We start from the raw sequence: 12,281 nt of genomic DNA on the forward strand, positions 1-12,281 counted from the left end.
CTCCTCCCTCGCTCCTATTACCTCTCTCTAAATGGGCCTGGGCCTGGGCCTAGCCTATCCGAGTCTATCCTAGAAAATTCATTCTATACCCCTACCATTATACTCATAGCCTCACATAATATCTAAAAACTCGACTTTGCCCTTCAGATTTTGCTTTCAATTTCCACTAAACCTGAGTTTGTTATAGTTTTTCTTGTAAAATATTCACTTTTTTTTTAATAAATTAATTATTTTTTAAATATGTATCACTTTGTTTTAACTTTTAAAAAAATTAAAATTTTGAATTTTAAAATTAATTTTTTTGAACAAAATATATTTTTATAACTGATATCTTATTAAAGGTGATTTTTAATGCGACAACAAATACAAAACTAAATAAATTCTCATTTTCTAAAAATTTCAAAACTATAGCTTCTAAATTAAAAATAGCAAAATCACTTTTTTAAAATTTGTAACAAATAGACCATAATTCCCTCACCTCAAATAAATTTTTGAAGTATATAATAATATATACCAAAAAATTTTGAATTTAAAATTTTTTTTATACACATTTTAAGTGCCAACAATTTAAAAACAAAAAAAATTTCAATATACAATTTGCATTTCAAAAAATCAGAATTTATATTTTTGGATTTATGAAAATTTCAACTTTTTAGTTTTAAAGTATAGTATTTTTTATTCTAAAGAGTCTAAAATTGAAATTTCTCAAATTTCGATTAATTTAATTACCAATTTTTAGAATGAACTTTCATTATCTTTTTGTGAAATCACCAAAAATATTTAATTTTTACTTTTAGTGTATGAAATTTTTTGTAGAAATAAATATTTTATTTTTTATTTGTTTATATATTATAATTAAAGGTAAAATGAGGATGTTTTTCTTTTTAAATTTTTTTTCTCTCAATATATATCCTACTTTAAAATTTATATATGAAAATATCTTATCTTTTATTACCTTTGTAAGATTGGGAATGCAACTAATCTTTTTACCTCATGGGGATCCGACCATGTGCTAGCTTTATTTTTTCAATAAATAAACAAATGTTAAATTAATAAATAACATATAATAAATAATATTAACAAAATCAAATAAAATATATTAAATAGAATAAAAAATACATCAAAGTTAATGTAGGTTGAGCAAATATGTTAAAAAAAAACGATGTGTTATAATATTTTAACAACTTATTTTGTAACTTATCGAATAAATTAGCAACTTCATCTTATTTCACAACAAACTCTCTTCTATTTTCTCTACTATTTTGCTATCCATCTTGAATAAATTAACAACTCCATCTTGCAACGAACTCCATCCCATTTTGCAATATAAATCAGCATATATACATTAACAATAAAATACAAAAATATAATTAGTGAATTATTATCCGATAATCGATATAGTTTTTGTATTTTATTCTTGTATCTATTTTATTTTTAATATAAATAAATGTACGTTTTTCTTTATATGAAAAATTAACAAAATTCAATAATAAAATATGAAGAAGTTGCTAATTTAATTTATAGTTAAAATCGACAGTAAAATAGGAGGAAATTGGTTGAAAAATAGGGTGTAGTTGTTAATGTTTCTTTCTAGTTTATATGATTTTATTAATATAATTTAATTTTTCATTATATTTATTTAATATTCGTTCTTTTGTTATATAAGTAAAATGAGTAGTTTTATTGGGAATAAGAGTTGGAGTATAATGCATAGAGATTTCGGGATTTTTTAAAATTATATCCTCCTTTTTTTTCAGAAAAAAATTCTAAAATATATTACTTTTAAATTAATTTATCAAAATGTCATATATTTTTTTTATAACCCTCATGTATTGTGTTGAAAATTTTTCTATATATTGGACTGAGTTTTTTTCTTATTTTACATTCTAAGAAACAATCATCTATTGTTTTATTGATTTATTTTTTTAACAAATTAAAAAATTATAAAAAGTTTGAAGGTTGAATTATCAAAATGCGAACTATTAAAGAAATAAATTTGTAGTGTTGCATATATGTCTTGTGACATCTTAAATGTTCAAAAAATATGTCATTTTAGTAATTTCATTCTATTTTATTACCAACTCGAAGAAAAATAAATATATTTCAAAATAGGAGGAGAAATGTTAACAAATAATCATAGAATTGTTAAAATACCATGTTATTTTCTTTAAAACATATATCTATTGTATTAACTTCAATGTATTTTTCTCTCAATATTTTATTAATATAATATAATTTTATTTATTTATTTGTTAAAAAAAAAAACCAAACACATAGTAACATTCCTAAAAAACATTTTCGTATATCAGTTAGCATTTAGGTATAATGAAATTTTGTTTTTTTTTTTAAAAAAAAAAAACCAAGTTATCCTCTAAATATTAAAATCATAATTATTTTAAAATAAATATTTATTAAAATGATAATTATTTTAGAATATAGAGAATAGTATTTATTAATCATTATTAATTTCAACCACTTTTACCAATCTTTTTGATGATTGATGTGACTTTAATTGAATTGTCTCATTTCAATGCAAAATTTGTAAGAGTAAATATAACTAATGTATATATATGGTGTAATTAATTTAAGGAAATATTGAATAAAAATTTTAATTATACCTTTATTTTGTAAAATAACTAAACTTTTAAATAAGTGTTTAATTCTCCAATGTTATAAGCAGGAATTATCACTAATACTACTCAATTCATTCTAAAATAAGTGTAGATTATTATTACTTCCATCCTTTTAAGTACATTATCGGTAGTTCTTTTTCTTACTTGATAGTTATATATATAAGTTACAATATATAAAATTATCAACAATACTATATTTGATCTTTTTTAAATATAATATTAAATTTTGATAGCGCACACACCAATTGAATTAACCGTGACCTAATTAATACATGGACTAACATATGATATATGTTAGTACAAATTAGTTTTAGTAGTAGTATAGATAAGTGCAGTGGAATAGAAAGTTTCGTTGGAATTAGTTTTAGTAGTAGTATAGATAAGTGCAGTGGAATAGAAAGTTTCGTTGGTTTTCCGAGGTAAAGTAACAAATCGTTGCAAACTCTCTCTCATAAATCTTTGTCAAACGTGCTTCCTTGCTTTCTCTTCTTCAAAGGTTCTCTCGATCCCTCTTTTCTATTTTAGATCATAGATTTCACCCTTCCATTCTGTTTTTTTTTTGAAATTAACCTCTACAATTTCTTTGATCTTATCTTCATAATAATATTTTCTGATCTGATTTTTTTTTTGCCACAGGTTTACGCAACAGGATCTTAACTTTAGCAGAGGCTGTGTTTTTCCACCTCCCTCTTACTAGGTATATCTTGAATGTCAAGGTTTGATTGGTATCTCCTACCCTACATTGTTTCTGTTTTTCAACCTTGATGCATTGGATTAATCGCTAGGGTCAGATTTTGATTAGTTTTTACTTTATTTGTGAGATTTTTTAATTAATACTAGTAGTATAAGTTTACTTACATTAAATGTTTGTAATCTTATAGGTGTTTTATGGGTAACTTAAATGTGTGAGCTTTTGAAAATTTGAGATGCTTAAGCTAATGAATGAGGAAGTGGTTCCTTGATATATCCAAGGCAAATTTATTGTTGATCTTTGTTTGGTTTAAATGGGGTTATTCTGTTGTTACTATGTGTTTAGGGGAAAATGGCAATAACATCAAATATTTATTCAAGACCAAGCCTTTAACTCATTATCAAAACTAAAGGGTTTAACTAGAACCAAACCACAAGTTGGATAATTTCTTGTGTCATTTATCTATGTTATACCTTTTGAGCTATGGATTTTATTATGTCGATTTCTAATTTAGTTGCTTGGTTCTCTTATGCTTAGAGCTGGGTTTGAATTAAATCAGAATAGGCAAATCTAGGTCCTTTTCAACCTTCTATATCTGGTTATGTTATTATAGACAGTTTCTGACTTTCTGTTCTCTTTCTTGTCAAATTAAATTTGCATTCTGGGAGGATTAGATATACATTCCAAAACAGTTTAAATTTTGGCAATTTTTGCTCTGTTATGTGAAACCTTGTTTGAGTTTGTGCTAGCTTTTTAGATTGTTGCCAAGTTTGCAACCCAATTTGTAAGGACCAAAATAAGTTTCCTAACCTATGTCTTAAACTATCCATCCACCTTCTGTAGAGGTTGTGAATGTTGTGATGCTGAATGTTATTACTACCACGTGATTCATGTGACACATATCTTGATTAAAAACAAAATCATATGCAATCCATACAGATCGAATCATGAATCTCTTTTGGACCTGAATTGCAAGATGAATCCCAATTCGCATGAATCATGAATATTGCTGAATTGCAACATGCAAGTTACATTGTGGGTGCGGCCCCAAAAAAGACCAAGCTGCATGATCTGGTTTCTAAAAGGCCCACTAGGGTTATTTTGCAAATTTCCAATTTTAATGGGACATAATCAGCCAAAATCAAACGTTCAAATAACTTAATTCAGGTTCACAAACGAACAGCTGCAGCATAGTCATTGGTCCTCATTCCCTCCAGTGCTTCGGATTGTTACTTCTCTATTATTTTATGTTTCTGTTCCCCTTGTCTTATTTGAAGACAGTACTCCTCCATCTTTGGTCCCACTTGCTGTCTCTTCCCATTTGTTGCTTTGTTGTGTTACTGCTACTCTCTCTTCGATTTATGACTTGGACCTTGAATTACTTTGAAATCCATATATGATCATCTTATAATTTTTTTTATGTTGGTTGTTTTTACCTCAAACACCATCTTTTAGTTGACCGTATATTTATGATTCATAATAAGATTTGAATCACAAGTTAGAAAATAGGTCTTCTGATTCACGATTTGAATCTTGATTCGATTACCTCGGTTGTGCCTATTTCTTATTTAATGAATGGACACAAGAAGAAATGCATAGCCCAATATATGGTCTCAAGAAACAGGACAACATGAAAGTTCTCTTCATGTCTTGAATTTATTATGCTTTTGCCTGATCAATAATTTCATTAGGCTTGTTTTATAACAATATTTAGGTTTTTTTTTTTGTTATTTCTTTTATCAGTTTTTTCTAGGAAAACCAAATGCATCGTGGTAAATTTTCACTTACACCCAAGAATCAAGTCAAGGACCTAGCAGCCTCAAGTTTTCCCAATAATCAACACAGAAGTCTTCCGGAACCAATATATGTTTCTTCGTCTTCAGATGATGAAAGTATCCAGTCTAATGATGATGCATCTAAGCAATTTGTCCTTTATGACGATGTGACAAATGGAGGCAACCCAATTGAACTTACCCCTGATCCTCTTCGATGTAAACCTCCGGTGCGCCCACGAAACAAACCTTCACCTTCAAGTTCATCTTCTAGAGTTTTGCCAGCAGTTGGTGCTTTCACTGTTCAATGTGCTTCCTGTTTTAAATGGAGGCTGATTCCAACAAAGGAAAAATATGAAGAAATACGTGAATATATCCTTCAACATCCTTTTGTTTGTCAAAAAGCTCGTGAGTGGCGACCTGATGTATCTTGTGATGATCCAGAGGATATTTCTCAGGATGGCAGTAGGATTTGGGCTATTGATAAGCCAAACATTGCACAGCCTCCAGATGGATGGCAACGGCTGCTACGAATCAGAGGTGAAGGAAGCAGCAAATTTGCAGATATGTATGGATTCATTATTGGTCATTCTTTTTATCTGTTATTATTATAGAAATAGCCTTATACAGTGATACGATACCACTGCTCCCCATTCTTTACGAATTTTTTGGGTTAGAAAGTCTACACTCATGGAAGTTCTAATTTGTTTGTCATCATTTTGACAGTGTTCTGATTTTTTAATTTTTTAGATACTATGTTGCACCATCAGGCAAGAGATTGCGCTCAATGGTAGAGGTCCAGAAGTATGTTCCTGCTGCTTCTGTTTTACTATCTCTGAAATGTGACCTTGAAAGTTAGCTTGTCTTAATTGAATTATTGTCGTCATTATTAAAAATTGTCTTTGATCGTTCTTATATTTTGTTCTTGGTGCTTGTATCTTTAGGTTCTTGATGGATCATCCAGAGTACATGACAGATGGTGTGACTCTTTCACGGTTCTCATTTCAAATACCTAAGCCATTGCAAGAAAACTATGTGAGGAAGCGCCCTTCTAGATCTGTCGAACCTGAGCAAGGTACATAACTTTTTTAACAAAATCATACGTAAGGGTTCAAAAGCATTAAATTTTTATGGTGGTAAAGTGAAATTTGTCTATTACTTTATATATCTTTATCACCCTTGCATGTTTCCACTTCTATTTTTTAGTACATCCATTTTATGTTATTTTTTCACTTCATCTTTAAGCCCTAAAAGTGTTATATTTTGTGATTCGTCGTGTATTTTTTCCAATGGTAAGTATGATTTTTACACGGCTAAGCTAATGACATAAATTCTCATATGGCGTATAATGAATCAAATAGTAAATGTTAATCTAGCATGGTAGCACCCTCTTTTTGAATAAAATGTTGGTACTGAGGATTTTTGTGCCATGTTATCATGGTGATATGTGTGATGCAGTGTGTCCTCTAGCTTGGGGAGATCCAGAAGACGGTACTAATTCGAATGAGAGAAGACTGGGGCTTCCTGATCCATGCAATGATTCTGACCCTGTCAGCCGTCCTGCAAAGAAGCAAGCAACTCAGAGTTCCCTCCATAAAGATGCAGTCTAGTAAGAAGAATATCGTTTAACAAGTTAAAACAAAAGGACCTGATCAAAACACGTTACCCCCTTTTTTTGCGTTGCTTTTGGGTGTAAGATTGCATCTTCCTCTGTAATTTGTCTTACAAATAGAGAAATATGTTATTCTTTTGGATTAGTAAACGGAGTGTTGAAAATGAACTGCTTCTTGAGATGAAAGGTATATAGCTTGGCATGTATTTTGAGGTATGATCTGAGCATGCCAAAAAAAGTGTGGAAAACAATGTGTAGAATATGTAAGTTTGGGTTGAAAAGTATTTGATATTAATCACACACTCTTGGCCCAGTTGTCCTAGTCTTTTGAGTTCGCTAGACGTGGTTAACTGAGAACATCAATATCTTGGTATTCCTAGTAAAAAATTATTTTGCATCAGTTAAACTGCGTTATAGACTTATAGTTTATAGGATTATTGAATAGTCCTACTCAGTCCAAAGAATATTGTATTCAATTTCTTTAAATTGGGAAAATTCGTCCTTGAACTTTATTTTGAAACCAGGGAGGGGTATCATGAGCTTGTCCAGTTGCCTATTTTTATGGTCAAATTGTGTAGTAGGAATTAGGACTGCGTTCAAAGATTGTAATTTGGTTTTGATATGTGAAAGTCATTTCGCAATGCAAATAAAAAAATGGTCAAATCTTTTCTTAATCATATGCAAATTTTTGTCTACGACAACTTCCTTTTTATGTACAAATTTATTTACATGTATTTAAATCCAAATTTCAATAATGATATGATTTAATTCAAATATAAATCCTAATTAGTAATGCTTATTAGTGTATCTGTTTGTCCCAAACCAAAACAAAGAAAAGTCTCCATGACAAACTACAAGGTTTATGCGATTGCTGCGGTCTTATTTGTGACACCATTGCTTTTTTATTTTTATGTAAATTTGAGTTATTATAGTTATGAGGACGAGTATGCGAGCACGACAAAAAGACCATACTATGTTACAGCCATAGTCATCCCAATGATCTTATTCTGGCTAAAAGGTATTTCGCAGTTTATAGGAAAAATTATGAACTATTTTTCTGCTTCTACAACGGCATCTACATATTCAAGGCCAAACCTACACTTCCAATATCCGAGGGTACTTGCAATGCTTGTACCATGGAACTTGGTTTTGCTCATCTCTATTTATATTACTTTGATATTCTATCAATACAAGATTCGTGAGATGCTATTCTTTGCATAAAGGACCTTTATTCATATTTTCTTTATCCATAGGTCCATAATTCACTTACCTCAAATAAATTTTTGAAGTATATGATGATATATACCGAAAAAATTTCTTTTATACACATTTTAAGTGCCAACAATTTAAAAACAAAAAAATTTCAATATACAATTTGCATTTCAAAAACTCAGAATTTATATTTTTGGACCTATGGAAATTTCAACTTTTTAGTTTTAAAATATAGTATTTTTTATTCTAAAGAGTCTAAAATTGAAATTTCTCAAATTCCGATTAATCCAATTTTTAGAATGAACTTTCATTATCTTTTTGTGAAATCACCAAAAATATTTAATTTTTACTTGTAGTGTATGGATTTTTTTGTAGAAATAAATATTTTATTTTTTGTTTGTTTATATATTATAATTAAAGGTAAAATGAGGATGTTTTTCTTTTTAAATTTTTTTTCTCTCAATATATATCCTACTTTAAAATTTATATATGAAAATATCTTATCTTTTATTACCTTTGTAAGATTGGGGATGCAACTAATCTTTTTACCTCCCGGGGATCCGACCATGTGTTGCTTTATTTTTTCAATAAATAAACAAATGTTAAATTAATAATAAATATAATAAATAATATTAACAAAATCAAATAAAATATATTAAATAGAATAAAAAATACATCAAAGTTAATGTAAGTTGAACAAATATATTAAATAAAAAAAAACAATATGTTATAATATTTTAACAATTTATTTTGTAACTTATCGGATAAATTAGCAACTTCATCCTATTTCACAACAAACTCTCTTCTATTTTCTCTATTATTTTGCTATCCATCTTGAATAAATTAACAACTCCATCTTGCAGAGAACTCTATCCAATTTTGCAATATAAATAAGCATATATGGTTGTTTGAAAATAAAATATACGTTAACAATAAAATGCAAAAATATAATTAGTGAATTATTATCCGATAATCGATATAGTTTTTGTATTTTATTCTTGATGTCTATTTTATTTTTAATATAAATAAATGTACGTTTTTCTTTATATGAAAAATTAACAAAATTCAATAATAAAATATGACGAAATTGCTAATTTAATTTATAGCTAAAATAGGAGGAAGTTGGTTGAAAAATAGAGTGTAGTTGTTAATTTTTCTTTCTAGTTTATTTAATTTTTCTTTCGTGTATTATACATTTTTATATCACATTTTATTTTATAACTTTTTTAAACTTCGATTAAATGATAGCAATACGTTATTAGACATATATGTATAAAACTTGTTTATAGTATTAGGCTATTTCAAATGTATTTTTTTTTATCAATAAAAATTAGAGTGAGGAGAAAGTGTGTTAGGTCAAAGTAGAAATAATTTTATATTTTATTAAACATTTACAATTAATCTATAATTTGTTGAATTAATATATATGCTTTACTATTAAATTAAATTATTGAAGTTGAAAATATAATATTGGTTCAATCTAAACAATAAAGCAATATAAAACCTTAATTTATTTTCTTTAGTATGGTGTAGTACATGCTAAAGAAATTAAGGTAAAATAGAACCTTATAAAGTAGAAATGCAAAGCAACAAGGTTTCTAGAAATTAACATAGGGAAAATAAATTTGTAATTAATATCCTCATATCATGGCCAGATCATGATCTTGCAGTAAAATACACTACTATTAAACCTTTTGGTTAAATTAACATTTTCCATGTCTGATGATAGGAACAAAGTTAATTAGATTCTATTAAAGTACTGATTTAAATGTGAGATCAAATTTACTTTTAAAATAGTCATAAATATTTTTATTGATCTTGAATATAATATATAATGAAGTTAACAAAATTTAATATATTTGATTTAAAATTTGAATTAAATACATTTATTTTTCTTATTTAACTTTCTTTTGTATTGGAAATTGTAAAAAATGTCATATATATATATATATATATATATATATATATATATATATATGTATGTGACATTTTTTATTTTATCTTCTAGCTTGCCACACTTACTTTTCTTACATACTCATGCAAGTTTATGCTTATGTATACACACATCACACATGCATACAACTCTCTAGTGATGAATTATTTATTATATGAATAAAATTAAATAATATAGTTACTTCAAAGAATTTTCTTATCTCAACGGTATTGTATGGGGTTCAATGTGCATTATTTGAAAGTAGATAACATTGATATATAATTCTTCACATACCTTTGAATTGACTTCTATTTTTTTTTTTTTGAGTTGGCAATAATAAAGAGACTAAATTTCACACATGATGCAAGTTAACATGGCCTTGGAAACTTTTCTTTCCCATTTGCTATTTTCTGTGGGACTATGCAATTCAATTTAATATTTTTATATTTTTTATATATTTGCAAACAAATAAAACAAAATTTAATACCTATAATGGTACACTTGGCATCACCCCAAGACATAGTAAATAACTAAAAGCAAAAATTTTGATTCTCATATCTCCTTTTCCATTCTATTCACTTTTAGGAATCAACTTTCATTTTTTCAAAAAGTACTAAAAGGTTTTGAAAGGTGGATGAACGGTTGAACACAACATATAGTGCACATTTACCCTAGTAGAATAAAGGGAAACAATGTGAGGATTCAAAAAAGTCTTTTCTTATGTGTGGTTTATATTCATTTTTTTTTTCTATCAAAAGAAGGAGAAAGTGCATGTAAAATAATTCAAAAGTGACAAGACTCAAGGAATATTTTGGCACATAGAAAGTTAGGATGGAGTGATTGAAAAATCAAGGGTGTGTTTAAGGTAGTATTCTAAACAATAGTACATTTGATACAAAAATAGTGGGTTATTACTCCCACAGTTAGAGATATTTTTGGTTATGGGTAAATATGTGAACTCATTTATTTAAATAAATTTAATTTACATTTTGATTTAATTAATTTAAATTTGGATCTAATTTAAACTAATCTATTAACATTACATTATATATATTTTCTATTATTGATGTATAATTACAAAATAGTTATTGAATTGAATTTGAGAATTTGTTGTTAATTTAATTGATTTAAGTGTTTTGTTGTGTTTTTAGATTTATTTTAAGTATTGAATGATATTTTGTGATAAAATTTTATGATTTTTGAGATGTACAAGTATTTAAATTATTTATTTTAGTATTTAAATTTAATTACATTTTTTTAAAATAAAAAATATATTTTTTTCTTTATGACTCGTTAATCTGCTCATAATCAAGTTAGCTTCATTCAAGTTTGATCTAAAAATCATGGTAGAGAATTCAACCAACCCAAATAAAAGTGATCGGTTCGAGTATCAGGTTTGACCAAAATTGATCCAACCCAACTCATACACCCCTAGTCATGATGTCAAACTTAAAGTATTGTTGCTACCATTGTTCTCAAATATGTCTTGTATGTTGGGAAATCTGGAGGAGTACGTGAGCAACAACATATCAAATGTTCTACGATCACAAGAGACTTTGACACTGTATCTTCATCAAAAACTATAAAATATTATATATATGGGTCGTCTCTCTTATATTTCTAACAATTATTTCATTTATATTCAATGTGTAACTTAATTTACATTTGAATCCAACATTGTTCTACTTGTATATTTTTGAATTAGTGTTCTATGTTGTTGCCGCAACACCATGCTTCATCATTCCTCCCATTTTTTTGTGAAATCTATTTTAACTGTAATTCTCTGTGTCCCACCTCGAAATCAAATTTTTAAAGTATTTTATCATGAATTGCAACTGACTGCAGTCTACTGTCAACAGACTCTAATTATAATGCAGTCAAATAATCTAGACTATCCAATCAAAATCAGAAAATTTAAATTTTACATTTAAATTTTAAATTTAAAAATTACTAAATTTACCATGCAAGTAACTGTGGAAAATCCATGTTCCTTCATCACCTTATCTCCCTGCTGTAGCTACAATTTTCAATTTTCAGTCACTTTTTTAAAAGTATATAACACACACACCTAACTTGGTTAGAATTACAACCAAAGTCACATATTGCTTCTAAGTGGTCTATAAATTTCTAGAAAAATAAATTGAAAAAGCTTAATTACATGCACATTCATCTCTCAAATCATAAGTAATAAATGTCAAGAAGAATTTTAGAAAGAAAAAAAGGCAATCAAGAAAAAGATGAAGAAAAAAAAAAGGCACGTGATCCATGAGATAATGTCTCAACAATGCAAAGCCAGCTATACTTGCCTAACACTCACAGCTCATATCCAAAAAGATTTTTAAAGAGGATCTTATTAATAATAATAATAATAATAATAATAATAATAATAATAATAATAATAATAATAATAATAATAATAATACTAAAA

General features: G+C 27.4%; 1 protein-coding gene across 3 annotated transcripts; it reads left to right on the top strand.

Moving 5' to 3' along the window:
- The first annotated feature begins 2,968 nt into the window (after nucleotides 1–2,968).
- On the top strand, nucleotides 2,969–7,008 carry LOC101510338 (methyl-CpG-binding domain-containing protein 2-like). 3 transcript variants are annotated; one of them, XM_004513055.4, is made up of 6 exons: nucleotides 2,969–3,129; nucleotides 3,270–3,330; nucleotides 5,068–5,664; nucleotides 5,847–5,900; nucleotides 6,041–6,171; nucleotides 6,555–7,008. In XM_004513055.4, the coding sequence occupies exons 3-6, from the start codon at nucleotides 5,087–5,089 to the stop codon at nucleotides 6,704–6,706; spliced, it is 915 nt and encodes a 304-aa protein (XP_004513112.1). In that variant the 5' UTR covers nucleotides 2,969–3,129; nucleotides 3,270–3,330; nucleotides 5,068–5,086; the 3' UTR covers nucleotides 6,707–7,008. The 3 variants fall into 3 exon arrangements, with proteins under 3 accessions (XP_004513112.1, XP_073220471.1, XP_073220472.1); XM_073364370.1 differs by having other exon boundaries at nucleotides 2,991–3,129; nucleotides 3,270–3,349; XM_073364371.1 differs by having other exon boundaries at nucleotides 2,991–3,052.
- Nucleotides 7,009–12,281: the final 5,273 nt, after the last annotated feature.

Source organism: Cicer arietinum, chromosome 8 (assembly GCF_000331145.2).
Source record: "Cicer arietinum cultivar CDC Frontier isolate Library 1 chromosome 8, Cicar.CDCFrontier_v2.0, whole genome shotgun sequence".
NCBI classification, from domain to species: domain Eukaryota; kingdom Viridiplantae; phylum Streptophyta; class Magnoliopsida; order Fabales; family Fabaceae; genus Cicer; species Cicer arietinum.